Consider the following 27,231-nt stretch of genomic DNA (forward strand, 5'->3'; position numbering starts at 1 on the left):
CTCCCTCCTGGCTGAGCCCTGCAGGAACACCCAGGCAGGGAGGGAAGCGCTGCTGCCCCGGGAGACCTCGGCGCGCTCCAGGACAAACACGGGATGCAGGTGGGCTGGCAGGGCTGCAGGGGAGGTCACTGCCTGGAAAGGCAGGGTGTTTCCTGCTCTCAGCTGTCCCAGCCCGGCCTGGGTGAGGCCCTCACCTTGTGGAAGCGGATGACGGGCTCGGGGTGGATGCGGATGATGTGCAGGCACCAGCGGTAGCCCTGCAGCAGCTGAGCAAACAGGCGCAGGAACACGGCCCGGATCTCCTTGTCCTGCAACAGGGAAGCACAGCCCGGGCTGGAGGGGCTCAGGGTGTGGACAGGGCAGCTCCTGGGGCAGGGATTTCCCCCCAGGATGGGATCAGCCCCGGGGTGAGGGCAGGGAATGTGGCTGAGATTCCAGGGAAAGGGGGCACAGGATTCACTGCTCTGGCCCCTAGAGCTGCACAGGGAGGACAGGGAGCTCTCCAGCTCTGGGAATGCTGCAAGCCCAAACATTCCCTGTCTGCTCCAGCCTGGCTGTAAATCTGGAGAACAAGGCACTGCAGGATCCAGCCACGGCTTGGAACAGTGGCCTTGGATGGACAAGGGACTGAAATGGTGTGTGAGAGCCAGGATGGCCCTGGAAAACAGCCCCTGCTGAGGGTCCCTCTGCCTCCTGCCTGGGGTATCCCTGGAAAACAGCCCTGCTGAGGGTCCCTCTCCTCCTGCCTGGGGTATCCCTGGGGAACAGCCCCTGCTGAGGGTCCCTCTCCTCCTGTCTGGGGTATCCCTGGAAAACAGCCCCTGCTGAGGGTCCCTCTCCTCCTGCCCCAAGGTGTTCCTGGGGAACAGCCCCCCACCGTGGGGAACAGCCCCTCACCCTGGGGAACAGCCCCTCACCAAGGGTCCCTCTCCCTCCCACCACTCACCTGCATCTTGAGGGAAGAGGCGGAGATGGTGGAAGGGGGGAAGGCGAGGTCGGCCACCTCCAGCTCCGGGTCCAGGACCTGCCCAGGGAGGACACTCAGCTCAGGCCCCATCCTGGCTGGAGAAGCCAAGGACATTTCCCCAGAGACCCCACAGCCCCTGTGGAAAAGGTCTGAGGGGCTTGGGGACAAACCATGGGGGATCAGGAACGCTCTGCTGGCCTGACCCTGCCCTGGGAAGCACAGCTGGCACTGGGATTCCAGGGAAGGGGGAGCCCCTCCTGCTCTGCCAGGGAGACCTTCACCCCCCCGTGCCCCCAGGAGGAGCAGGAGCTGCTCCAGCAGCGCCTTGGAAACACAGGAGCAGCCAGGCCACAGCTGCTTCCTGCCCTGGGCTGGGAGCCAGCACCACATTCCCAGAAACCTCTGCCAAAGAACCCCCCCTGGCACTGCAGGACATCAGAGGGCACTGGGCTGGGAATGGCCATGGGACGGGGGCAGCAGCACCCCAGGGCAGCAATCACAGAGGAAGGAACCCCTGCTGACCACTCCCAGCTCCCATGGAAATGTGTGCCATTCCCAGGGCGCTGGCCAGACGCCATTGGATCAGGAATGGTCCTGTGACAGGACCCCAAGGCATGGGCAGGACCCCAAGGTATGGACAGGACCCCAAAGGCGTGGACACGACCCCAAAGGCATGGGCAGGACCCCAAAGGTGTGGACACAGCCCCAAAGGCATGGACAGGACCCCTAAGGCATGAGCGGGACCCCAAGGCAGGAATCCTGCTCACAGAGGAGCCCCAGCTCCATTCTCAGTTCCCTGGCCACGTGTGTCATTGCCAGGGCATGGTGCTGGCACCCCGGGGATGCCGTGGGGAACAGGAATGCCCTGGCACTCACCATGGACAGGGCTTCCCGTGTCTGCTGGAGCAGGGGCTCGGGCAGCAGCGAGATGTGCACGCACTCCGGGACGTTGACGGTGCCGCCGTCCAGGTCCGCGATCACCACGTCCAGCTGGGAGGGGACAGCAGTGGGACACAGCCCCATCTCCCAACCCCACACCCCAATCCCACAGCTGATGGGGAGCTACCCAGGTGAGCTGGCTCAGGAAAGGGCTGGGAGGGGGCTCTGGCTCCTCCCCACCTTCCCCGAGTGCTCAGCAGTTCCATCCTGTCCCCAAATCCAAGGACACACTGGGATCCCACACTGGGGGGACAGGGGGACACCTGGCGGGAGAGGGACCCAGCCATTCCCATGTGACCCAGCCATTCCCATGTGACCCAGCCCCCCCTGGCTCCTGTGGGACACCTGGATGCATCCCGGGCTGAGCACACACAGCCCGTGGCCCTGGGCACACTCAGGACGGATGGAGCTGTCACCGAGCTGTGACACCCACGCTGCCCCTCCCCAGCCCCTGGCACCAGGGCAGGGAACGTGGCCTCTCACCAGCTCCTGGGTCTCCGACTGGAAGATGGAGTGGACGCCGATGATGAAGGGGGTGGGGGTGCTCAGCACCTCCAGGAGCTGGGCGGGCAGGATGGGCACGTAGGTGAAACTGCAACCAGAAACAGCCTCAAAACCGGCCCCAAACACAGCCCCACTGCAGCCAGGCCAGCCTTGCCCCACATCCCAGCCCTGTCCTGGCACAGCCAGACACCATCCTGGCTCTGGAGCCGTGTCCAGGGTGCCCCTGGCACCCCCAGCCCCTCGGGCACACACGGCTCCCAAAGGCTGTGGCTGCCCCATCCCTGAGAATGCCCTGGGAGGGACTGGGGACAAGGCCTGCAGGGACAGCACCCAGGGAATGGCTCCCACTGCCAGAGGGCAGCCATGGGTGGCATCTTGGCAATGAGCAATTCCTGCCTGGGCTGGCATTGCCAGAGCAGCTGGGGCTGCCCCTGATCCCTGCAGTGCCCAAGGCCAGGCTGGGCACTGGGGCTGGAGCAGCCTGGCACAGTGGGAGGTGTCCCTGCCATGGCAGGGGTGGCACTGCAGGGGCTCTGGGGTCCCTTCCAATCCAAATTATCCTGGGATTTCATGATTTCATTATAAGATCCCTGTCTGGTCTTGGGGTTGTAATCAAAGTGTGACCAAGGAAAGGGTTTCCAGCAGAGCCATTAACTCCAACAGAAGAATTTCAGGAAAAATTCCCCATGGAAAGGGGTCAGGCCTTGGCTGGGGCTGCCCAGGGAGCTTTGAAGTGCCCATCCCTGGAGGTGTCCAAGGAACTCCTGGAGGTGGCACTCAGTGCTCTGGGCTGGGGACAAGGAGGGGATTGGGAACACCTTGGACTCAGTGACCCTGGAGGGCTCTTCCAAGCTCAGGGATTCCATAATTCTGTGAAAATTATGTTCCTCTGGGACACCAACAGCCTCCCTGCAGCCTGGGGAGACAGGAGCTGGCCAGGAAGCTCTGTCCCAGCCCGGCCCTGGCAGAGCTGCCAGGAGCCCCAGGGCTGCCAGGGCTGTGCTCCCACTCCCTGTGGGACATTCCCAGCTCCCAGGGTGAGTGGGGCTCCAGCCATCCCACAGGAGTCACCACGGGGGCTTGGCCACTGCTGGGAACACCTCACTGCTGCTCATGGAACCATGGAATCTCCTGGGTGGGAAGGGCCCACAGGGATCACAGATCCAGCTCCTGGCCCTGCACAGACACCCCAGCAGTCCCAGCCTGTGCATCCCTGGCACGCTGTGCAAGCACTCCTGGAGCTCTGGGGCTGTGCCCGTTCCCTGGGGAGCCTGGGCAGTGCCAGCACCCTCTGGAATAGAGCCTGTCCTGATGTCCATGCTATCCCTGCCCTGGCACAGCTCCAGCTGTTCCCTGGGTCCTGTCCCTGCTCAGCAGGAAGGACAGAGCATTTCCCAGCACTGCCTCCAGTGCCAGAGCCCGATTTGCCTGGGAGACGAGGGAGGCAGGGCTGGGAGATTCCCAGTTATTCCCCAGACCCTGGGAGGCACCGAGGGTGGCACAGCTGGCACAGCTGGCGGCTCGGGGACCCTCACCTGTACTTGAGGGGGAACATGAGAGCCAGGAGGGCCCGGCAGGCGTCCGTCAGCCTCTGGTAGCTGCTGGAGAGGAACAGGATCTTGTGCTCGGTCAGCGCCGCGCAGAACAGGAACAGCACGTTGGTGATGCCTGGGCAGGGCACAGCAGGGGCTCAGGAACTGGGGGGGGGTCCCTCTGACACCCCTCAGAGACCCCTGATCCCCCCCATCCCTGCATCCTGCCAGGGGAGGAGCCCAGCATCCCCCAGAGAGCCACTCGTGGTTTGGGGTCACTGCCGGGTGTGCTCCCCGTTCCCAGACAGCTCTGTCCCTCCTGGGGGCTGGTGGCCTTCCCTGGGGGACACAGGGTGGCCTTCCCTGGGGGACACAAGGCCGGTGGCAGCCCCAGGCTGCTCCTCCAGACCCCAGCCCCCATCCCAGGGATGGCACAGCAGGGCCAAGAGGCTCAGCTGGGGCAGAGCTCAGAGCCACATGCAGGACGTGACACGCAGGAGGTGACCCACAGGAGATGTACCGCAGGGATGTGACCCACAGGGAGGTGACCACAGGGATGTGACCCATGGGGGGTGACCCACAGGGAGGTGACCCACAGGGATGTGACCCACAGGGAGATGACCCATGGGAGGTGACCCACAGGGAGGTGACCCACAGGGAGGTGACCACAGGGAGGCGACCACAGGGATGTGACCCACAGGGAGGTGACACGCAGGGATGTGACCCGCAGGGATGTGACCCATGGGAGGTGACCACAGGGAGGTGACCCACAGGGATGTGACCCACAGGGAGGTGACCCCCAGGGAGGTGACCCGCAGGGATGTGACCCACAGGGAGGTGACCCACAGGGAGGTGACCCGCAGGGATGTGACCCATGGGAGGTGACCACAGGAGGTGACCACAGGAGGTGACCACAGGGAGGTGACCCACAGGGAGGCGACCCGCAGGGAGGTGACCACAGGAAGTGACCACAGGAGGTGACCCGCAGGGAGGTGACCCATGGGAGGTGACCCACAGGGAGGCGACCTGCAGGGACCCCAGGTGCCACGGGGACAGGGTGGGGACACGTCTCACCGAGCTGGCGGAAGAGCAGGGCCACGCTGCAGCTGCTGACAGGCAGTGAGTCATTGATGGGGGTCTGGATCACCTGCCTGTCCCCCGCTCCCAGAGAGATGGTCCTCTGCAAGGCAACACACACCTGGTCACCAGGGCCACCCAGAGAGGGACAGGGCCAGGGCAGGGGCAGCCAGACCCCCCCGGGCACAGGGGCAGGGCCACCCTGCCCCAGCACAACCCCCGTCTGCTGCGGGAAGAGGGAAAGGGAAAGGGAAAGAGGAAAAAGAAAAGGAAAAGAGAGAAGATGCTGCCACAGCACCCGCTGGGTGCTTGGCTGGGTCCCTGGGCTGAGGGAAGGAGGGCACCTCCTGCAACAACCCCAGCCAGTGCCAACAGTGCCCCAAGAGCCCCAAGATCCATGTGCAGATGGGACACAATGGCTCTCCAGGACACGAGGGCTCTCCAGGACATGAGGGGTCCCCAGAACTCAGGGAGTCTCCAGGCCACGAGGGCTCCCCAGGATCTGAGGGATCTCCAGGACACGAAGGCTTTCTGGGATTCAAAACCTCTCCAGGATAAGAGGGCCCCCCAGGATCCAAAGGTTCCCCAGGATTCAAAGGCTCCCTAGGACTCAAGGGGAATTCAAGCCTCCCCCAGGCCCTTGGAGCCAAGGGAGCAGCTCCCCTGTCCCAGCCTGGCTGTGCCCAGGAGCAGCCCCCTCCATGGCCTCTCCAGTGGAAGGAATATCCTGGAAATATCCTGAGGAATACCCACAGGAATATCCTGGGAATATCCTGAGGAACACCCACAGGAATATCCTGGGAATATCCTGAGGAACACCCACAGGAATATCCTGGGAATATCCTGAGGAACACCCAGAGGAATATCCTGGAAATATCCTGGGGGAAGGGATGGACACCCTGGGCACAGGATGGGTGCTTCTTCCCTGGCACACTGAACACCCCCAGCCCTGAGCTCGTTCCCAGGGACTCAGGGACACTCAAACATCCCCAGGCTGTCTCCAGGCCCCTCTCCTCCTCTCTCCACTCCTCTCCAGGAAAATGCTCCTGCTGGAGCAGTGCTCCCACTGCAGCCACCTCCTGGCAGAACAGCCCCAAAATGCAGGGCTGAGCAGAGCCAGAGCCCTGAGCTGGGCTGTCACAACCCCAGCAGGGCACCCAGAGAGCTGAGCCTGGAATTCAGCTCCTTCCCAGAGCCCAGGGACACCCTGGCTGTGACACACAGGGACACACACCCGAGGGTACCACCGGGACCTGGGGCTGCAATTAACAGCAATTAACAGAGAGGCTGCTAACGAGGGGACAGACCCAGAGCCGGGACAGAAAAGGTGGGGAAAAGAAGATGGGAAAGAAAAGGAGTTCGTACCACGGCTTCGTCCTCCACGTCAGGCTGAGGTGGGACAGACAGAGAGCACAGTCAGTTAGGACACACAGACAGGCACAGTGGGGACACTGACACCAGCAGGGACTATGGGACAGGAGCCCACAGACACAGACAGGGACACCAGCAGGGACAATGGGACAGGAGCCCACAGACAGGGACAGGGACACCAGCAGGGACAATGGGACAGGAGCCCACAGACAGGGACATCAGCAGGGACAATGGGACAGGAGCCCACAGACATGGACAGGGACACCAGCAGGGACAAGAGGAGAGGAGCCCACAAACAGGGACACCAGCAGGGACAATGGGACAGAAGCCCACAGACACAGACAGTGACATCAGCAGGGACAAGGGGACAGGAGAGAAGCCCACAGACAGTGACAACAGCAGGGACAATGGGACAGGAGCCCACAGACAGGGACATCAGCAGGGACAATGGGACAGGAGCCCACAGACACAGACAGGGACACCAGCAGGGACAAGAGGAGAGGAGCCCACAAACAGGGACACCAGCAGGGACAATGGGACAGGAGCCCACAGACAGGGACACCAGCAGGGACAATGGGAAGGGAGAGGAGCCCACAGACACGGAGTGAAAGCAATGCCTATGGCACAGGGAAGGAGCACTAGACACGGCAAGAGAGCAGGAAAACCACAGGAAGGGAAGTGCCACCACCAAACTGTCCCCCCTGTCACACAGTCCCGGTTCCCAGGGCACAGAGCCATCCTGCCCCAGCTGGGGGCACGGATCTGTGCCAAGCTCAGCCAGCCATGGTGGCAGGAGAAGCCGTCCTGCTGCAGCAGCCGCTCCTGGTCCTGCCGGGAGGAGCCGGATCTGGGCAGATCCCATGGGAAGGGACTGCAAACCCTGGCACAGCCCGGGCACGGGCAGCACCTGGGGCATGGGCAGCACCTGGGGCATGGGCAGCACCCCACTCTGCCCCAGCACTGGGACAGGCCTGGCTCCACACACCTCCATAAATCCCAGCAGCACTGCTGGCTTCTCTGGGGACCCGCATGGCTCTGGGTGCCAGAGGGAGCCTGGAATGAGGAGCAGCACCTGCCCCGAATCCTGCTGAGATTTGGGATCAGGGAGAGCCCCCTCGGGGTCAGGGCAGTGTGGGGAGGGAACCCCTGTGGAGGCACTGGGGCCTGTGCTGCTGTCACAGTATCCTGTGCTGCTGTCCCAGTGCCCCATTGGTTCTGTCCCAGTGCCCCATTGGTTCTGTCCCAGTGCCCCGTGCTGCTGTCCCAGTGCCTGTGCTGCTGTCCCAGTGCCTGTATTGCTGTCCCAGTGCTCCACGGTTCTGTCCCAATGCCCCATGGTGCTGTCCCAGTGCTTGTGCTGCTGTCCCAGTGCCCTGCAGTGCTGTCCCAGTGCCCCATGGTGCTGTCCCAGTGCCCTGCAGTGCTGTCCCAGTGCCCTGTGCTGCTGTCCCAGTGCCCCATGGTGCTGTCCCAGTGCCCCATGGTTCTGTCCCAGTGCCCTGTGCTGCTGTCCCAGTGCCCCACGCTGCTGTCCCAGTGCCCCATGGTGCTGTCCCAGTGCCCCATGGTTCTGTCCCAGTGCCCCATTGGTTCTGTCCCAGTGCCCCATTGCTGCTGTCCCAGTGCCCCATGGTTCTGTCCCAGTGCCCTGCAGTGCTGTCCCAGTGCCCCATGGTTCTGTCCCAGTGCCCCATGGTGCTGTCCCAGCCTGGCCAAGGCTCCTGCACTGCATCAGCCGGGCTGTGGGATCACTCCTGGCCCTCTGTGCTGGGAAAAGGGGAGCTCAGCTGAGGGAAGGCCCATGGGGACACAAGCACACACCCACAGGGACACCCCAGGGGCCAGCAGGGCACGAGAGCTCCAGGGCACAAACTGCTGAGCCCAACCTCTGCCAGGGGCTCCAGCTGGGCTCTCCCTCTCTGCCACCCCCAGTGAGCCCCCCAGCTCCATGTGCTGAGCCCAGCTGGCATGGAGCAGGGCGGGCTGGAGGGACACAGGGCTCTGAGGGGACAGCAGGGGCTTGGTGGCCTCAGCTGCAGGAGAAGCTGCTGCTCCTCAGGCCCCCAGCACAGGCACAGGACCCAGGGCAGACACTGACACAGGACCTGGCAAAGAGCTTGGCACGGCCATGGGCACAGGACCTGGCACAGACAGAGATACAGGACTGGCACAGAGCTTGGCATGGCCATGGGCACAGGACCTGGTACAGGACTTGGAACAGCCAAGGGCACAGGACCTGGCACAGACAGAGATACAGGACCTGGCACAGAGCTTGGCACGGCCATGGGCACAGGACCTGGCACAGACAGAGATACAGGACTGGCACAGAGCTTGGCATGGCCATGGGCAAAGGACCTGGCACAGAGAGAGATACAGGACTGGCACAGAGCTTGGCATGGCCATGGGCACAGGACCTGGCACAGACAGAGATACAGGACTGGCACAGAGCTTGGCATGGCCATGGGCAAAGGACCTGGCACAGACACTGACACATCCCAGCACAGGACCTGGCACAACACGGGTACAGCACCAGGCCAGTGCCCCGAGGAGAGCTCCAGGCTCTGTCCTGCCCTGCTGGCCGTGTCCCCACAGCTGTCCCAGCCCTGCTCTCACAGATGGCCCGTGAGCACGTGGCTCTGGAGCAGGGTTCAGCACAGAGCCAGACCCCAGCAGTGCCCACGGAGCAGGGAATGCTTGCATGGATTGAGCAGCGCCTACGCCAAGCCCCTGGTGCTCCCTCCCTCCCAGGCAGCAGCAGCCAGGACAGAAGCTGCAGCAGGAGCTCCTTGGCCAGTTGAGGATCTGAGTGGGATTTGTGCTCAGAAGCACTCAGGAAGGCAGCAGGGCATGGAGCCAGGCCCTGCCCACGGGGCCCACTCAGCATGGGGAGCAGGGCTGGGCTCTGAGGGCACAGAGCGAGGCCAGGGAGGGCAGCAGGAGCCCAGGACCCACCTGTGCTCCCCCCGTGATGGGGATGGTGCAGGTCAGCAGGTTCCCGATGACGTTCTCCAGGGACACGCTCAGCCCGTCCACGTAGATGGTGTAGATGAGCCCCAGGCTGTTCTGCAGAGGGGAGCAGAGCAGGGATGAGCAGTGCAGGCAGCTGGGGACACCCCAGGGCTTGTCCCTGGCCACAAACACACCCTGGCAATGCCAGCTCCACATCTTCCTCATCCACAGGGATGGGATATTCCAGCCAGGAGCAGGTTCCCATCCCTGCACTGACCCCACCAGAGCAGGAAATCTGTCCCCAAGGCCAGAGCTCCATGGAGCAGCACCAAGGGGCTTTCCAAAGCTCCAGCACAGAGGTGACCAGGGCAGCCTAACCTGACCCTAACCCAGCCTCCCAGCACCTCAGTCCCACACAAACCCCAAGGAAGGCATGGCAGAGGATCCTTCCCCAGCAAAGAGCTGGCTGAAATGTCCAAAATTTGGGCAAGGCCCTTGACAGCACACCTGGCCTCTGGTCAGCCCTGGGTGGTCACTGTGGGTCCCTTCCCACCAAAACACCCTATTCCAACTGGGAAGCAACAGCAGCCCCAGTTCTGGGGGCACCAGCACAGGGCAGCCCCCAGGACAAGCTGGGAACGAGGGATTTGAGGAATTTGTGTTCCCAGCACCCTCGGGGTGCTGGTTTCCAACCACTGAGGAAAAGGGAAAACACAAATACTGGACTTTGGAGAGCAGGGCCAGGCAGACTCTGGCACAATGGAATAAAGAGGGAAGAGCAGGATAAACTTCTGCCTGCTGGAATGAGAGAAGATGAAGCTCAGATCCCTGGGCACTGGAATGAGGAGCTGGGAACTGTTTCTGTCCCAGGGGAGCAGCTGGCAGGACATCTCTGTCCTTGGGGACAAGTGAGGGGACCCTGACTCCTGGAGGTGCCCCAGCTTGTGCCTGGCAGGACCCCACTCTGCTGTCCCAGGCTTAGGAAAACAGATCCTGCATTTCAGAGAATTCCCACTCCACACAAGGCAGGGACACCTCCCACTGTGCCAGGCTGCTCCAGTGCCCAGCCTGGCCTTGGGCACTGCAGGGATCAGGGGCAGCCCCAGCTGCTCTGGCAATGCCAGCCCAGGCAGGAATTGCTCATTGCCAAGATGCCACCCATGGCTGCCCTCTGGCAGTGGGAGCCATTCCCTGGGTGCTGTCCCTGCAGGCCTTGTCCCCAGTCCCCCTGCAGGCCCTGCCAGGGGCTCTGAGCTCTCCCTGGATCCTTCTCCTCTCCAGGCTGGGCACTCCCAGCCCATCCCCATGGATACGCTCCGTACCCAGCCCTCCCCAGGCTCCCCAGGCACACAATGCAGCACCTCTGGAGGCGGCAGAGCTGGCACAGCCAGTGCTCCCAGGAACAGGCTGTTCCTCAGGGCTCCCAGCAGCGGGGCCGGCAGCTGCTCCGTGTCCCGCAGCCATCCGGGATCAGCAGCTGCAGCCCCACAGCTCCGGGCTGCCAAGGCAGGATGGAGCCAGGCTCCCAGGGGCTGTGCCAGCGTGCTGTGCTCCCACTCCCACAGGCAGCAACCCTTCCCAGCACAGCTGCCCTGCTCCTGACTCACCCGGAACACCTCGGCGTGGTCCAGCCGCGACACCAGCACCAGGCTCTTGGGAGCGAACAGCTGGGCAGGCTGCACCAGGGCTGAGGCCTCCTCCTCCTCCTCCTCACCCTCACCGTTCCTGGCATGGCTCTGGGGCTGGGGAGACACAAACCAGCCCGCGCTGGGGGTTAAGGGATGCTCTTCCCTGTGCCAAGCTCCCAGTGCTAAGCTCCCTGTCCCAAACTCCTGCATTCCTGTGGCACAGGGAAGGCAGGAACCCTGGCCAGAGCCAAAGGCAGCTGGGTGCTTTTCCACCAGCACTGCTGACCAGTCTTCCCATCCATCCACCCACAGATTCCTGTGGCACAGGGAAGGCAGGAACCTCTGGCCAGAGCCAAAGGCAGCTGGGCACTTGTCCACCAGCACTGCTGGCCACCCTTCCCATCCATCCATGGATTCCTGTGGCACAGTCAAAGCAGGAACCCCCTACCAAAGGCAGCTGGGTGCTTCCCTCCGCGCTGCCAGCCCCCGTCCCCACATCCCTGTGTGTGTCCCCATGTCCCCGCGTGTGTGTCCCCATGTCCCCATGTGTGTCCCCGTGTGAGTTCCCGTGTCCCCGTGTGTGTCCCTGTGTCCCTGTGCGTGTTCCCATGTCCCCGTGTGTGTCCCTGTGTGTGTCCCCATTTCCCTGTGTGTGTGTCCCTGTGTGTGTTCCCATGTCCCCATGTCCCTGTGTGTCCCCATGCGTGTCCCCGTGCGTGTCCCCATGTCCCCGCGTGTGTGTCCCCATGTCCCCATGTGTGTCCCCGTGTGTGTTCCCATGTCCCTGTGTGTGTCCCTGTGTCCCTGTGCATGTCCCCATGTCCCCGTGTGTGTCCCCGTGTGAGTTCCCGTGTCCCCATGTGTGTCCCTGTGTCCCTGTGTGTGTCCCCATGTCCCTGTGTGTGTCCCCGTGTGAGTTCCCGTGTCCCCGTGTGTGTCCCTGTGTCCCTGTGCGTGTCCCCATGTCCCCGCGTGTGTGTCCCTGTGTGTCCCCGTACCTGCGGGCTCTCCACGGCCTCCCAGAAGGTGAAGCAGGCGCAGTAGTGCCGCTCCGAGTTGATGTCGGTGAGCACGGCCACGAAGAAGGTGGGGGGGTTCCTCTCGGGGAAGAGCTGCCACCCGCTGGGCTGGCAGAACTGCGGGAGGGACAGGCGGGGCTCGGACAGGCACGGCTCAGGGGCTGCCACCCTCACCCACCCCGTGGCATCCAGCCCCGAGCCCCGGCCCACATCGCCCATGGAGCCTGCAGGGAAGGGCAGCTCCACGGGCCGGGAGCTGGGAGAGCACCAGGCAGAGCCCCCAGGCTCCCTCTGGAACTGGGCAGCTCCTGGGATTCCCAAATCGCCCCTGCGGGGAAGCAGGGCCAGCAAGATCCCCTCCTGTCTGCAGGGACAGCAGGAGCTGCCTGGAGAGACCCACACTGGGAGGGGGCGTGATGGGACAGCCCAGGCAGGCAGGAGCCCCCAGACCCTGGGGAAGGTCCCCCATTGGCACAGAGTCCCCAGATTCTGTGCTGACCCCATGGCACACAGGCCCCAAACTCTGCAATGCCCCCATGGCACACAGATCCCAAACTCTGCAATGCCCCCATGGCACACAGATCCCAAACACTGCACTGCCCCCATGGCACACAGACCCCAAACTCTGCACTGCCCCCACAGCACAGAGACCCCAAACTCTGCAGTGACCCCAAACTCTGCACTGATCCCATGGCACACAGACCCCAAACTCTGCAGGAACCCCAAACCCTCATAGCACAGAGACCCCAAACTCTGCAATGACCCCATGGCACACAGACCCCAAACTCTGCAGGAACCCCAAACCCTCATAGCACAGAGACCCCAAACTCTGCAATGACCCCATGGCACACAGAGACCCCAAACTCTGCAGGAACCCCAAACCCTCATAGCACAGAGACCCCAAACTCTGCAATGACCCCATGGCACACAGACCCCAAACTCTGCAGGAACCCCAAACCCTCATAGCACAGAGACCCCAAACTCTGCACTGCCCCCATGGCACAGAGACCCCAAACTCTGCAGGAACCCCAAACCCTCATAGCACAGAGACCCCAAACTCTGCACTGCCCCCATCCCACCGTGGGCCAGACACCCCTTGCCAGCACCACACAGAGCCCAGAAGGACAGGGGACACGTGGGACACGGGCTCTGGAGTGGCTCCAGGAGGTGGCACCACTCCCCTGGCACACACACGGCCCGGCTGTGCCATCTCACCGCACCAGCCCCTGGCACTTCCCAAAGCCCCTCCCAGGGCCGGGATAATTCCAGACTCCCGCGGCTTCCCGAGCCTCAGGGGATTTTCTCGATTTCCTCAGGGCTGCAATTGGCTGCTGAGGAGCCCTGGAAAAGTCCCTGGGTGCGGGACAGCCCGGCTCCTCCCAGGGCTGGAGGCACACTGAGGACACGGGAATTCTGCAAATCCCGGGAGGAGAACCACGGCACCAGGGCCTGGCGAGCTCAGGAATCCTGCCCCAGCTCCCCCAGGAACCCAGGGTGGATCCCACCCGAGTCTCCCAGCTGCTCCGTGCTCACAGCGCCCACGGATCCTCCCGTGCTCCCTGGGAAGAGCCCACGGGACAGGAGCTGGGCTTTGTGCAGATCCTTGGGGTGGCAGCAGGAGGGACGGGAGGAGAAAGCACCCCAGGAGCTGCTCCCCACATCCTGTGTCCCTGGAAAGGAACACCCCATCCTGGGGCCCCTCCATCCTGGGGCTTCTCCATCCCGGGGCTCCTCCATCCCGGGGCTCCTCCATCCTGGGGCTCCTCCATCCTGGGGCTCCTCCATCCTGGGGCTCCTCCATCCCAGGGTCCCCTCCATCCCGGGGCTCCTCCATCCCAGGGCTCCTCCATCCCAGGGCTCCTCCACCCCGGGGTTCCTCCATCCTGGGGCTCCTCCATCCTGGGGCTCCTCCATCCCGGGGCTCCTCCACCCCAGGGTCCCCTCCATCCCAGAGCCCACTGCCAGCTCCCATGGGAGCACAGGGGAAGGCCTGGCTCAGCAGAACACGGGGATGAGCACACGGTGTCACTGTCCCGGTGTCACTGTCCCGGTGTCACTGTCCTAAGGTGGGAATTGCCCCTCCCAGCCCCACACAGATCTCCTGGCACTGTGGGAATGAGGGGCCCAGAGCACACAGAGCTGCTGGACCAGGATGATGGAATCAGGGAATCCTGGGATGGGTTGGGTGGGAAGGGACCCCCAGAGCCCCTGCAGTGCCACCCCTGCCATGGCAGGGACAGCTCCCACTGTGCCAGGCTGCTCCAGCCCCAGTGCCCAGCCTGGCCTTGGGCACTGCAGGGATCAGGGGCAGCCCCAGCTGCTCTGGCAATGCCAGCCCAGGCAGGAATTGCTCATTGCCAAGATGCCACCCATGGCTGCCCTCTGGCAGTGGGAGCCATTCCCTGGGTGCTGTCCCTGCAGGCCTTGTCCCCAGCCCCTCTGCAGCTCTCCTGGAGCCCCTGCAGGCCCTGGAAGCTGCTGGATGCCCTGCTGGATGCCCTGCAATGCTGGCAGAGGTGGAGCAGGTCTGCAGCCCTGGACACACCCAGCAGGTGCCAAAACCATCCCAGAGCTGCCTCAGCACATGGAAAACCCCACACAAAGTCCAGCAGGCCTGTGGGATTACGGCATGGAAGGTCCTAAAGCCCAGTGCCGAGGAAGGATCCAAAAAGGAGAGTGGGAATGGCCCTGAGAGCCACAGGAGCACAGGGAGCCCCTGGATTTACAGGAATCTCCATTCCCACCTGGACACCCCTGCTCCAGCAGAGACCCTGGGAATGCCCTGCCCATGGAATGCCCCCACCAGGCAGCACCCAGGGCTCTGCAGGAGCAGCTCTGGGCAGGCAGGGAGAGGCTCCCAGGCTGGTTTATCCACACCCTGTGCCTGTCCCCAGAGAACTCGACCCATTAAAATGAGATATTTCTGCTGGGAATTGCTGCTGGACACTGCGCACAGCCAGGAGCTCCAAACCCCAGCTCCCTGCACACCCTGGGAATGTTTCTGTCCCCAAAAAGCTGTCAGGAAGATCAGCCCTGACCGCAGGGACACGTCCCCCCAACCCCAGGACAGGCTCCCATGGGTTTCCCGAGCTGCCTTCGGAGCAGCCCCACGTGCTGCTCCCCCTGGACACTCAGAGAGTTTGTGGGAAGCCCTGGAGCCACCCCTGCCTCCCAACAGCACAGGGCTCCAATTGTTTAAATTCCAAGGATTTTTTGGCTGGACAGTTTGACCCTTGGGAAAAAAAGCAGCTTTGCTCCTGCTTGGGACAGTTCCCAAGTCCCTGCAGACACCAGGAAGCTCGGGGCAGAAAAATAAAAATAAATATAAAAATAAATGCGTGTTTTTGCCTCAGATTAAACAGCACAGAAAGGTCCCAAATTGTGCTGGAATTTCAGGGGACATGTGATGGGAAGAGGAGCTGGACACTGCTGATCCCAGTAACAATGGGATGAGGAACCAGTGACCCCAGTGATGATGGGCAGGGACTCCTCCCACTGTGCCAGGTGCTCCCAGTGCCCAGCCTGGCCCTGGGCACTGCCAGGGATGCAGGGGCACCCACAGCTGCTCTGGGCACCCTGTGCCAGGGCCTGCCCACCCTTCCAGGCAGGAATTCCCTCCCAAGATCCCACCTAAAAGGATGTCCATCCCTGGCACAGCTGCCAGGGCAGTGCTGGAGTCCCCATCCCTGCAGGGGCTTCAAAGCCATGTGGATGTGGCACTTGGGGACATGGGCAGTGGTGGCCTTGGCACCACGGATTGCACTCAATGGGCTCAGAGGGATTTTGCAACCCAAATAAATCCGTGATTCCATGAACCCCAGGGGGAATGGAGCAGATTCCAGAGGGCTCAGCCTGCGGGGCTCAGTCTGTCCCAGCCCATCTTTTCACTGGAATGGAGCTCCAGCTCCTCCCTCAGGGTCCCTGGAGCTCCAGGGCACAGGGCAGGGATTGGGAAGAGCTCCCACCCCAGTTCAGCCATGAGGGGACCAATCCCACCCTCCTGGATGAGCTGGAGGATCCCCACAGCTCCACACCCCGGGAATGTCCCAGCCCTGAACTGACCCCAAAGCACTCCTGAGAGTCGGTGACCGTGTCCAGAGGGCTGGGGACAGCCAGGCCCTGGCCCTGGGACCCAGCCTCAGGCAAGGCAAAGGGGCTGGGGGTGCTCAGGCTGCAGGAAAGGAGGCTCAGGGTGCCCCCAGCACTCCCACAGCCCCTGGAAGGTGCCCGTGCCCAGCTGCCCTTGGGCTCTGGCTCCAGCAGCACTGGCACAGCCAGAGCACACAGCCTGAGCTGGGCCAAGGGAAATCCAGCTGGGAGAGCAGCAAAAAGCTTTTCCAGCAAGGGGGAGAAAGTTCTGCAATGGCTGCCCGGGGAGGGGGCGCAGTCGCCATCCCTGGGTGTGTTTAACCAGCCTGGAGGTGGCACTGGGTGCCAGGGGGTGCAGTCGCCATCCCTGGGTGTGTTTAACCAGCCTGGAGGTGGCACTGGGTGCCAGGGGGTGCAGTCGCCATCCCTGGGTGTGTTTGACCAGCCTGGAGGTGGCACTGGGTGCCAGGGGGTGCAGTTGCCATCCCTGGGTGTGTTTGACCAGCCTGGAGGTGGCACTGGGTGCCAGGGGGTGCAGTCGCCATCCCTGGGTGTGTTTGACCAGCCTGGAGGTGGCACTGGGTGCCAGGGGGCGCAGTCGCCATCCCTGGGTGTGTTTGACCAGCCTGGAGGTGGCACTGGGTGCCAGGGGCTGCGCTGGGCTCTTGAAGGGCTCTCCCAACCCAGGGATTGTGTGATTGTGTGTGATTGTGGGAAAGGCCTGGCCATTCTCCTGGGGCTGTGGACACCAAGGCTGCATCCATGGCTCCTCCAGGAGGCATTCCAGCACCCCAGAAGAGGAGGGGTAGCAGGAGGCCCAGAGAGGAGCCAGTCCTGGATCCATCCCACCGTTTCTGGAGAGTTCCACAGCTGGAGATGCACCCAGGGCAGGAGGGAACTGCTCCCCCCCAGCTCCCAGCCCCACAGTCAGACCCCGTGGGATGTGTCCCAGTGCCACCCCCGGTGTCACCCGTGGGTCCCCAGCCACTCACCAGCTCGATGCCCTGTGGGAAGGGGTTGTCCTCCCAGTCCTTCTCCGGGAAGCGCTGCAGGATCTGGCCCTGCCCATCCCCGCTGCCTGTGGGGACAAGATGGGATTAGAGGGCAGCAGGTACCCCCCAGCCACCGGGAATGTCCAGCTGGAACAACCCCGGGTGCTCCAGCTCTCCATGGATGGGGCAGCACAGGAGAGAGCCCAGGCTGAGCAGCACTGCCCACTGCAGCAGGGAACAGCAGAGATTCCAAGGAACCCCAGAGCAAACAGCTCCCAGAGCCTTCTCTGGAGGTGGGAATGGCACTGGAGCAGCAGCTCTGGTCCCTCTCCAGGCAAACTCCCTTCCCTGTGATCCCATCATGGACAGCACCCCTCAGTCCGAGCTGCACTCCTGCTCCTCATCTCCCACTGGCCTTTCCTGCCTGGGGTTTATTTTGGGTTCCTGACAGCTCCTGCTTCCCCGGGGCTTTATGGAGCACTGGGAGCACTCCAAACCCTCAGCTGCCCCCAGCCCGCACCATTCCAGACCCTGCTGTTCCCCATGGACAGCCTGGAAAAGGCCCAGCAGGACAGGTGGGCACTGCGGGACCAGCCAGCTCTGGGACAGCCCGAGGTGGCAGTGCCACCAAGCCTCCTGTCACAGCCTGAGGTGGCAGTGCCACCAAGCCTCCTGTCACAGCCTGAGGTGGCAGTGCCACCAAGCCTCCTGTCACAGACCCTGCCGGGCTGGGAAGGGCTCCCACACTGCTCAGGCTGCTCCTGGATCCAGCTGGGAATCACAAATCCAAGGATTCTGGCCCAGCCACGAAGGCAGGCAGCCCATGGTGGGGAGAGGGGGCTCCTTCCAGCCCCTTCCAGAGGGATTATCCATTTCCAGGGACCACCCAGGGCCTCTCCCATCCTGGGAGGCAGCTCCTGGCCACGGAATGGGGCTGGGAAAGCAGGAGCAGCCCCAGGGAAGGGCTATTCTGGGAGCCCAGACAAGTCCCCAGGGTCCTGCTCACCACACAGCAGCCACAGCTGCATTTAGCAGGGAGAGAGAAAGGGAAAGGGGCCATTTATAGCCCTGGGCCCAAAATGGAAAGGCTGGAGCCAAACTGGGCACCAAATATCCACAGGGATGGGGTCAACCAGATCCTGCCTGGCCACGTGCTGCGACACCACAGCCCTGCTCTGTCACCACAGCCCTGCTCTGTCACCACATCCCTGCTCATCCCTGCTCTGTCACCATGTCCCTGCTCTGTCACCACGTCCCTGCTCTGTCACCACAGCCCTGCTCTGTCACCACGTCCCTGCTCTGTCACCACGTCCCTGCTCTGTCACCACGTCCCTGCTCCATCCCCACATCCCCCTGGAGGCAGCCCTGGCCCCGAGTGCTCCCAGCCCTGGCCAAAGGCTGCCCACTCCCAGTGCCAAGGGCTTGGCTCAAGCTCCAGACAGGAAAATCCCTTGAGATCCACACGTCAGGATTACAGCTCCAAGCTGTGCCCTCCACACCCAGCCATGCCACGGCTTTGCTGCAATATCCTCAGTTAAAGGGGAATGGATACAAGACCACAAAATCATGGAATGGGTTGGGAAGGGACCCCAGAGCCCCTGCAGTGCCACCCCTGCCATGGCAGGGACACCTCCCACTGTGCCAGGCTGCTCCAGCCCCAGTGCCCAGCCTGGCCTTGGGCACTGCAGGGATCAGGGGCAGCCCCAGCTGCTCTGGCAATGCCAGCCCAGGCAGGAATTGCTCATTGCCAAGATGCCACCCATGGCTGCCCTCTGGCAGTGGGAGCCATTCCCTGGGTGCTGTCCCTGCAGGCCTTGTCCCCAGTCCCCCTGCAGGCCCTGCCAGGGGCTCTCAGCTCTCCCTGGAGCCTTCCCTGCTCCAGGGGAACATTCCCAGCTCTCCCAGCCTGGATCCCTGGGAGCTGAGGGGCTCCAGCCCTGCAGCAGCTCCAGGTGCTGCTGCTGTGTCCCAGGGCTGGGGCAGCACCTGAGGGGGACAGGGCCAGGATCCCCCTCCCTGCTGCCCACTGGGCTCAGCCCAGGGCTGGGAGTCTCAGGCTCATCACCCTCAACACAAACAGCAATCATTCCAAGGGCTGCTGAGAACAATGGCTCCCAGAGCCAGAAGCTGCCACCCTTGAGCCAGCTGCAGGCAGGTACATCCTGATTTTGGGCACTGTCACCAACAGGCTGACTCAGGAACGCGGCGCTTCCCTCAGCTGCTCCCGGGGCAGCCTGATGGCGGCTTTGCCACTTCCCAGCATTCAGCTCCGTATCGGGCTGCGGGATCGGCGCGTCCCTTCCTGCCCCATCCATCCCGCTGCCACCGCAGCCGAGATCCCTGGGAACGCTGCAGATCCTGGCAAAGCACAGTGTCTGCTCCGTCCTTCCTGCGGCTCCCGGGGACACCTGGGGGAGCCCAGCCCCTCCCTGGGCCATGCTGGAAGGTCACGGGATGTTGTTGTGACACAGGAAATTCTAAATAAGCCCAGAGGTAAACACGGGGCTGAGGCACGGCACCGGATGACCCTGGCTGGGAGCGCTGGCACGGCGGGACACGGGCGGACACTGCCGGGAACGGCTCCGGACACGGCTCACGGACACACGAGTGTCCCCCGTGTCCCCTGAATGTGGGACACGGAGAGCTGTGCATCAGCCCTGCACACACACCAGCCAGGCCTCTGCCTCCGGGGCTGGGGGCTCCCAGAGCCTGCAGGAGGCGCCCACCCTCCCTGGAAAGTCCTGGGGGATTCACGGGTGGAGCAGGGCAGCCCCAGCCCATGCCAGCCCCTGCTCTACCCCATGGGCAGCCATGGGGTCAGGGCAGGGAACAGCCCTGCAGCAGCTCCTGCAGCCCTTTCACACAATCCACAGAATCCACACAATTCAAACAATCACATACAGTCACAGAATTCCCAGAATCCCTGCGTTGGGAGAACCCTTCAAGGCCCTGGAGCCCAGCGCAGCCCCTGGCACCCAGTGCCACCTCCAGGCTGGTCAAACACACCCAGGGATGGCGACTGCACCCCCTGGCACCCAGTGCCACCTCCAGGCTGGTCAAACACACCCAGGGATGGCGACTGCACCCCTGGCACCCAGTGCCACCTCCAGGCTGGTCAAACACACCCAGGGATGGCGACTGCACCCCCTGGCACCCAGTGCCACCTCCAGGCTGGTCAAACACACCCAGGGATGGCGACTGCACCCCCTGGCACCCAGTGCCACCTCCAGGCTGGTCAAACACACCCAGGGATGGCGACTGCACCCCCTGGCACCCAGTGCCACCTCCAGGCTGGTCAAACACAGCCAGGGATGGCGACTGCACCCCCTCCCCGGGCAGCCATTGCAGAACTTTCTCCCCCTTGCTGGAAAAGCTTTTTGCTGCTCTCCCAGCTGGATTTCCCTTGGCCCAGCTCAGGCTGTGTGCTCTGGCTGTGCCAGTGCTGCTGGAGCCAGAGCCCAAGGGCAGCTGGGCACAGGCACCTTCCAGGGGCTGTGGGAGTGCTGGGGGCACCCTGAGCCTCCTTTCCTGAGGAGCTGGATGCAACAGAGAGAGAAGAGAAGAGAAGGGAATTTTCACAGGGATGTGAGGCAAAGGAGCTTGTCTGGAACAAGCCCTGTCCCACCCCTCACAGCTGACAGGTGACTGGAGCTGTTTCACCACCAGCTCGGGACCACTGGTCTGGCCAGTCCCCAGGAACGGCTCCTCTGCAGGCTGGGACACGACTCCCACACCCCTGAACCTCAGAAATTCGGGATGAAATCATCCAGGGGAGCACAAAGTTCAGGCAACACAGCTCAGAGCTGGAGCTGGGGCTGCCCCTGATCCCTGGCAGTGCCCAAGGCCAGGCTGGGCACTGGGGCTGGAGCAGCCTGGCACAGTGGGAGCTGTCCCTGCCATGGAACTGGATGAGACTAAAGGTCCCTTCCATCCCAAACTATTCCACCATTCCAAGCCCTCCCCACAGGAGCCAGAGCTGTTCCAGCCCTCCTTCCCCACAGGCTCCAACCAGGAGGTGATGTCCAGCCAGGAGAGTGTGGAATCATTTTAGAAACATCCAGTACCTTCAGATACCTTAAATTATTCCAGAAACATTCATTTCACACCATTAATGATGCTCCAGCTCACCCAGGTTCAGGGGCAGCCTCATGCCTGCCTGGAAGCATCAGCTGAGGCTTCTGAGAGCCTCTCACTGCAGGAATTATTTATAAATTCAGCAGCTTTACAGCATCAGAAAATCCTTGGTGCTCCAAAGCCCTGCCTAGAGGTGGCCCCTGCAAAGGCAGGCACAGAGCAGGCACGAGGCCACAGAACCTGCCAGGCCCTGGAGCTGCTGCTGAGGGCACTCAGAGCTGAGCCCTGACCCCAGCCCAGAGCAGGGCCCTGCTGGCACAAGGCAGGAGCCGTGAATCCCTGGGGCAGCACCAAACAGGGATTGGGAAATGCCCTGCAAGCCCCGGGAGAGATTGCATCAACCAGCACCAACCAACACAGAGGGGAGCAGTGCCAGCAGCCCCTGCCCATCCCTGGAAATGCCCCAGGCCAGGCTGGACATGGGGCTGGAGCAGCCTGGCACAGGGGAGGGTGTCCCTGCCATGGCTGGGTGGCACTGCAGGGGTTTGAGGTCCCTTCCCACCCAACTCTGGGACTCCCCGATCCTCAAGTCACTCTGTCCCATCTGTGCTCGGAGTGGTGGCTCCTGCCAGGGCCTGGCACACAGCCAGAGCAGGGAGGGCACTGCCAGCCTGGAACAGGAGCCCAGGGGGCAGGAGGGCGATGGGCACGGCCCCAGGGTGGGCACGGCCCAGGGCAGGGACTGTCCCTGTGCTGGCCCTGCCCAGGGACCCCCTGGGATCCTGGGGCAGCTCAGGAGAGCCCTGGAGGGGCTGCAGTGCCCAGGGAGTGGGGCTGGGAAGGGAATGGAGCCCCAGCAGGGCTGGGGGAGCTGGGCAGGGGCTGAGCCTGGAGCAAAGGAGGCTCAGGGGCCCTGGTGGCTCTGCACAAGTCCCTGCCAGGAGGGCACAGCCAGGGAACAGGGACAGGAGCAGAGGGAGCGGCCTCAGGCTGGGCCAGGGCAGCTCAGGGGGGATTCTGGGGAAAATTCCTCCTGGGAAGGGCTGGGCAGCCCTGGCACAGCTGCCCAGGGGGGTTTGGAGTCTCCATCCCTGCTGGGATTTCAAAGCCATGCAGATTGGCACCTGGGGACAGGGTCAGTGGTGGCCCTGGCAGTGCTGGGAATGCTCAGAATCAGTGGACAGAAAGGGCTTTCCCAACGTGACTCCATGAATGCACAGAAGAGAACAGCCCTGTCCCCAGGGACGCCCTGTGCAGGACATTCCCACGCTGATGGAGCCAGTGGGATTTGTCACCAGCAGCCGCTGCCAGCCCAGGTGGGCCCAAGGACCAAACCTGCCCCGTTCTCAGCTGGGACACAGCAGGTGGGATCAAAGCTGGCACTGGGGCTGCAGCAGCTCCCCTGGAACTCCCCAGGATCCGGGATTGGCACAGCCCCAGGGCTGGGCCCGGGCCAGGCCCGGCTGCAGCACCTGCCCTGCGTGGCACCGGCACCGGGCAGGAAGCTCCGGAGGCAGGAAAAGCCTGGGGGAAAATGGTGATTCTGCAGCTGCCAGGAGCTGCCAGACAGGCACAGCCTGAGTGCCACACAGGGGTGATGGCCTGGCATGGTGACATCCCATCCCGTGCCATTCCACACCATGCCACCCCATCCTGTCCCAGCCCCAAAACCCTGTGACCACCTCCAGTCATGTCCAGGAGCTGCATCCCCTTCCCCACATCTGCAGCACAATCCTGGAATGGTTTGGGTGGGCAGGGACCCCAGAGCCCCTGCAGTGCCACCCTGCCATGGCAGGGACACCTCCCACTGTGCCAGGCTGCTCCAGCCCCAGTGCCCAGCCTGGCCTTGGGCACTGCAGGGATCAGGGGCAGCCCCAGCTGCTCTGGCAATGCCAGCCCAGGCAGGAATTGCTCATTGCCAAGATGCCACCCATGGCTGCCCTCTGGCAGTGGGAGCCATTCCCTGGGTGCTGTCCCTGCAGGCCTTGTCCCCAGTCCCTCTGCAGCTCTCCTGGAGCCCCTTTAGGGGCACGGGGCACTCTGGGACAGTGGAAGGTGTCCCTGCCTTGGCAGAGGTGGCACTGGACGGGGTTTGAAGCATTCCATGACTCTCAGACATGTCACACCAACCTGAGGACAACCAGCCCATCCTTCACCCCTCTCTTCACCAGGAATCACCCCCTGAGTGCGAGCTGGGCTATTCCAGCCCTGCCCAGCAGCTCCTGCCTCCCTCCCAAGAGCAGGGATAAGGCACAGACAGGGATGAGCCAGCCCAGCCCTGCAGCCCCCCGCCCCCAAGCCCACCCAGAACAACACCCGAGTGTCTGCTGTGGGGACAAAGGAGCCTCTGTTCCCTGGGACGTGTCCCCGAGAATGGCCTTTCTATGGAGGGAACAAAGGGGCCGTTTGTGGGGCTGGGGTGGCCCCCAGCTCTGGCCACTGCCAGGAAAGCCCACCCAGCCCAGGGAGGGCACACAGCCCCTGGCCACCAGCATGGCATGGCATGGGACAGCCCTGTCCCCAGAGCCCCTGTGCCACCCTGGCCACCAGCATGGCATGGCATGGGACAGCCCTGTCCCCAGAGCCCCTGTGCCACCCTGGCCACCAGCATGGCATGGCATGGGACAGCCCTGTCCCCACAGCCCCTGTGCCACCCTGGCCACCAGCATGGCATGGGACAGCCCTGTCCCCAGAGCCCCTGTGCCACCCTGGCCACCAACATGGCATGGCATGGGACAGCCCTGTCCCCACAGCCCCTGTCCCACCCTGGCCACCAGCATGGCATGGGACAGCCCTGTCCCCATAGCCCCTGTGCCATCCTGGCACCAGCATGGCATGGGACAGCCCTGTCCCCACAGCCCCTGTGCCACCCTGGCCACCAGCATGGCATGGCATGGGACAGCCCTGTCCCCACAGCCCCTGTGCCACCCTGGCCACCAGCATGGCATGGCATGGGACAGCCCTGTCCCCACACCCCCTGTGCCACCCTGGCCACCAGCATGGCATGGCATGGGACAGCCCTGTCCCCACAGCCTCTGTGCCACCCTGGCCACCAGCATGGCATGGGACAGCCCTGTCCCCACAGCCCCTGTGCCACCCTGGCCACCAGCATGGCATGGGACAGCCCTGTACCCACCAGCACCAACAGCAGGTGCTGGCAGCCCCCTGTGCCAATCCCAGCATCCCTGAGGATGGAAAAGCCCTCTGGGGTCACTGAGTCCCAGCTGTGCCCAGTGCCCTGAGTGCCACCTCCGGAAATCCCTTGGGCACCTCCAGGGATGGGCACCCCAAAGCTCCCTGGGCATGGGAATCCCTGTTCCAGTGCTGGACAACCCTTTCCATGGAGAAATTCCTCCTGAAGTGGTACTTACCAGACCCCCAGTGTCCCCTCCAGCTGTCCCCAAGGCCAGACCCACCCTGTGGCATGGCTGCTGTGCCCCCCGAACGGGACATGCAAAATGCCAAGGAACAATTTCCCACTCGTGGTTCTCTCCGTGTTCCAGAGCAATCCCATGGGACAAGGAGCTTGGGAAGGACACAGCCCTTCCCAGACTGCAGGAACCCTGCAGGAGCAGGTGACAGGGACACCTCTGGCTCGGCCATAGGGATTTGGAGGGGATTTAGGGCAAAAGTCTCCCTAGGTCACAGCCAGAACGGCAATTCCTGTCCTGAGTGCAGCTAAAAAAGGGGAAAACTTGGGAATAAGGGCCTGTTTCATTCCCTGTTTAATGGTCACCTCGGTGATGGCTGAGGATGTGCTTGACCCGCTGGACACAGGGAAGATAAGGATCACTCAGGGAAGATAAGGATCACCCACAGCCTGGGACAAGAGCTGGGTGAGGAAACAAACTGTCTGCATGCAATTCCAGGCTGGAAAAACTCCCTTCCCACGGGGGGCAGAGCCCTCCAGCCCGGGGTCACTCACTCCCAGTTACAACACCCTGGAGCAGCAGCAGGGCTGTCACTGCCCGGCCAGCACGGGGAGGGGAGCTGGGGACACCCCCAGCAAGGCACTTCCAGGGAGCCCCCATTCCCCACGGGATCCAGGGAGGCTCAGGGTGAGGGGGTTTGTAGGGAGCTGAAATGAGGCAGGGGAAGGAGGGGTCAGCGCTGATCCCCCCACCCTGGCTCACACCAGCCCTGTCCCGGGGTGTCATTATTGCTCAAACCTCCTCTTAATCCCTCTCAACCTCTCCTGAACCCCCTCACATTCAGGAGAAATGCTGGAGAGAGCCATGTCCCCCTGCACACAGCCCAGGTGCCCTGCCAGGAGCTGGGGGGGCAGATCCCAGGGATCAGGAACGCTGGCAAATCCCTGGCACAGAATCCAGCTGGAAAATCCCAGGAGCCTGTGGAGTGTGGGGTTCTCTGCTCTCCCAGCACCCCAGATCCCGCAGGAAGATCCGCTGGGATCCTGCCCACACCCAGCACTTTGGGATGGCAGGATGGCACTCAGCAGGGTCCAGGGGAGATGCCAGGATGCAGGAGTACTCAGTGAGGAGGGAGCAGGCTGGCATGGAATCCCTGCTGTCCTGGCAGGGCCAGACCCTGGGAGATGCCCAGCACCACCACCAAAGCTGTGCCTGGCAGCGGGCTCGGCGCAGCCTGGGCAGAGCCCAGCTGTTCCCTGACCCCGTTCCAAGGGAGAGCTGTGTTTATCTTTGGAAACATTAAGGCACAAGAGGAAGTAATTAAATTAAAAAAACCCCGCCTGCTTCCGAGAGCTCGGTGCAGGAAAACGCTGCAGGCCCCGAGCGTTCCTGGCAGCGGGACATGGACACGGACACGGCCTGCAGCTGCCACTGCTGCTGCTGCCACTGCCCCAGTCGCTTCCAGCCACGGCTGAGCAGGAGGGGACTCCATCAAAGCTGGGGGAACCACCTCAAACCACCACCCACACGGGGCAGGAGCCAGAGGTCCCTCTGGAGGAGCCCTCCAGGAAAGCTGGAAGCTGTGAGGGCCCAGGAGCTGCGTGAAGGGATCCCAGGGGATCCCTGAAGGTGCCTTTGGAGCTCACATTCTCTGGGGTGCCACCAAGAGCAGCCAGGTGACAGTGACACCCCGCTGAGGGGGAATGGCCTGCAGGGGCTCCAGGAGAGCTGCAGGGGGACTGGGGACAAGGATGGAGGGACAGGAGCCAGGGAATGGCTCCCACTGCCAGAGGGCAGCCATGGGTGGCATCTTGGCAATGAGCAATTCCTGCCTGGGCTGGCATTGCCAGAGCAGCTGGGGCTGCCCCTGATCCCTGCAGTGCCCAAGGCCAGGCTGGGCACTGGGACTGGAGCAGCCTGGCACAGTGGGAGGTGTCCCTGCCATGGCAGGGTGGCACTGCAGGGGCTCGGGGGTCCCTTCCCACCCAATCATTCCATGATCCCTCATTCCAGGACCTGGAGCCGGGTGGGTGCTGTGGCTCAGCCCCCCCAGAGGAGGATCCCAGTGTTCAGTCACGGACCCATGGCCAGAGCTGCTAAAAGCATTTTGGGGATGTTTTTTTTTTTCTCTGCTATTTTTACCAGCTGCTTCCCAGGGGAGCCATTCCCAGCTCCACTGGCACCCTGGGTGATAATTATGGGGATGCCAACATTTACCCACAGCCTAAAAACAGCCATGTCTGCTCCCATGGCCCCTCCTGCCCTGTGGGAAAAATATGTGGGAATTACAAAATGGTTTGGGTGGGAAGGGACCTTAAACATCACCCAGTGCCACCCCTGCCATGGCAGGGACAGCTCCCACTGTGCCAGGCTGCTCCAGCCCCAGTGCCCAGCCTGGCCTTGGGCACTGCAGGGATCAGGGGCAGCCCCAGCTGCTCTGGCAATGCCAGCCCAGGCAGGAATTGCTCATTGCCAAGATGCCACCCATGGCTGCCCTCTGGCAGTGGGAGCCATTCCCTGGGTGCTGTCCCTGCAGGCCTTGTCCCCAGTCCCCCTGCAGGCCCTGCCAGGGGCTCTGAGATGTCTCTGTATTCCTCTCCTATCCAGGTGAGCACCCCCAGCTCTGCCAGCCTGGCTGCAGGGCAGAGCTGTTCCCAGCTGGCAAAGGGACACAGAGGGACAGCGGGACAGGACTCAGCCACAGGCAGAGAGCAGCTCC

The 27,231-nt window shown here is 63.1% G+C and overlaps 1 protein-coding gene across 6 annotated transcripts in view; it reads right to left on the reverse strand.

Moving 5' to 3' along the window:
- SBF1 (SET binding factor 1) overlaps window positions 1-27,231 on the reverse strand; it is a 70,530-nt gene that overhangs the window by 24,862 nt on the left and 18,437 nt on the right. For 3 of the 6 annotated variants that reach the window (XM_074540291.1, XM_074540290.1, XM_074540288.1), the window contains exons 2-12: window positions 17,068-17,153; window positions 11,966-12,103; window positions 10,947-11,081; window positions 9,343-9,453; window positions 6,385-6,408; window positions 5,017-5,122; window positions 3,946-4,078; window positions 2,390-2,498; window positions 1,844-1,957; window positions 947-1,024; window positions 195-308 (exon numbers count right to left, since the gene is read on the reverse strand). In XM_074540291.1, the coding sequence (XP_074396392.1) occupies window positions 195-308; window positions 947-1,024; window positions 1,844-1,957; window positions 2,390-2,498; window positions 3,946-4,078; window positions 5,017-5,122; window positions 6,385-6,408; window positions 9,343-9,453; window positions 10,947-11,081; window positions 11,966-12,103; window positions 17,068-17,153 (1,148 nt within the window). The remainder of the gene's footprint in view (window positions 1-194; window positions 309-946; window positions 1,025-1,843; window positions 1,958-2,389; window positions 2,499-3,945; window positions 4,079-5,016; window positions 5,123-6,384; window positions 6,409-9,342; window positions 9,454-10,946; window positions 11,082-11,965; window positions 12,104-17,067; window positions 17,154-27,231) is intronic. The other 3 variants (XM_074540293.1, XM_074540289.1, XM_074540292.1) reach the window with 1 other exon arrangement.

The sequence above is a fragment of the Zonotrichia albicollis genome, chromosome 4, assembly GCF_047830755.1.
Source record: "Zonotrichia albicollis isolate bZonAlb1 chromosome 4, bZonAlb1.hap1, whole genome shotgun sequence".
Lineage (NCBI taxonomy): Eukaryota > Metazoa > Chordata > Aves > Passeriformes > Passerellidae > Zonotrichia > Zonotrichia albicollis.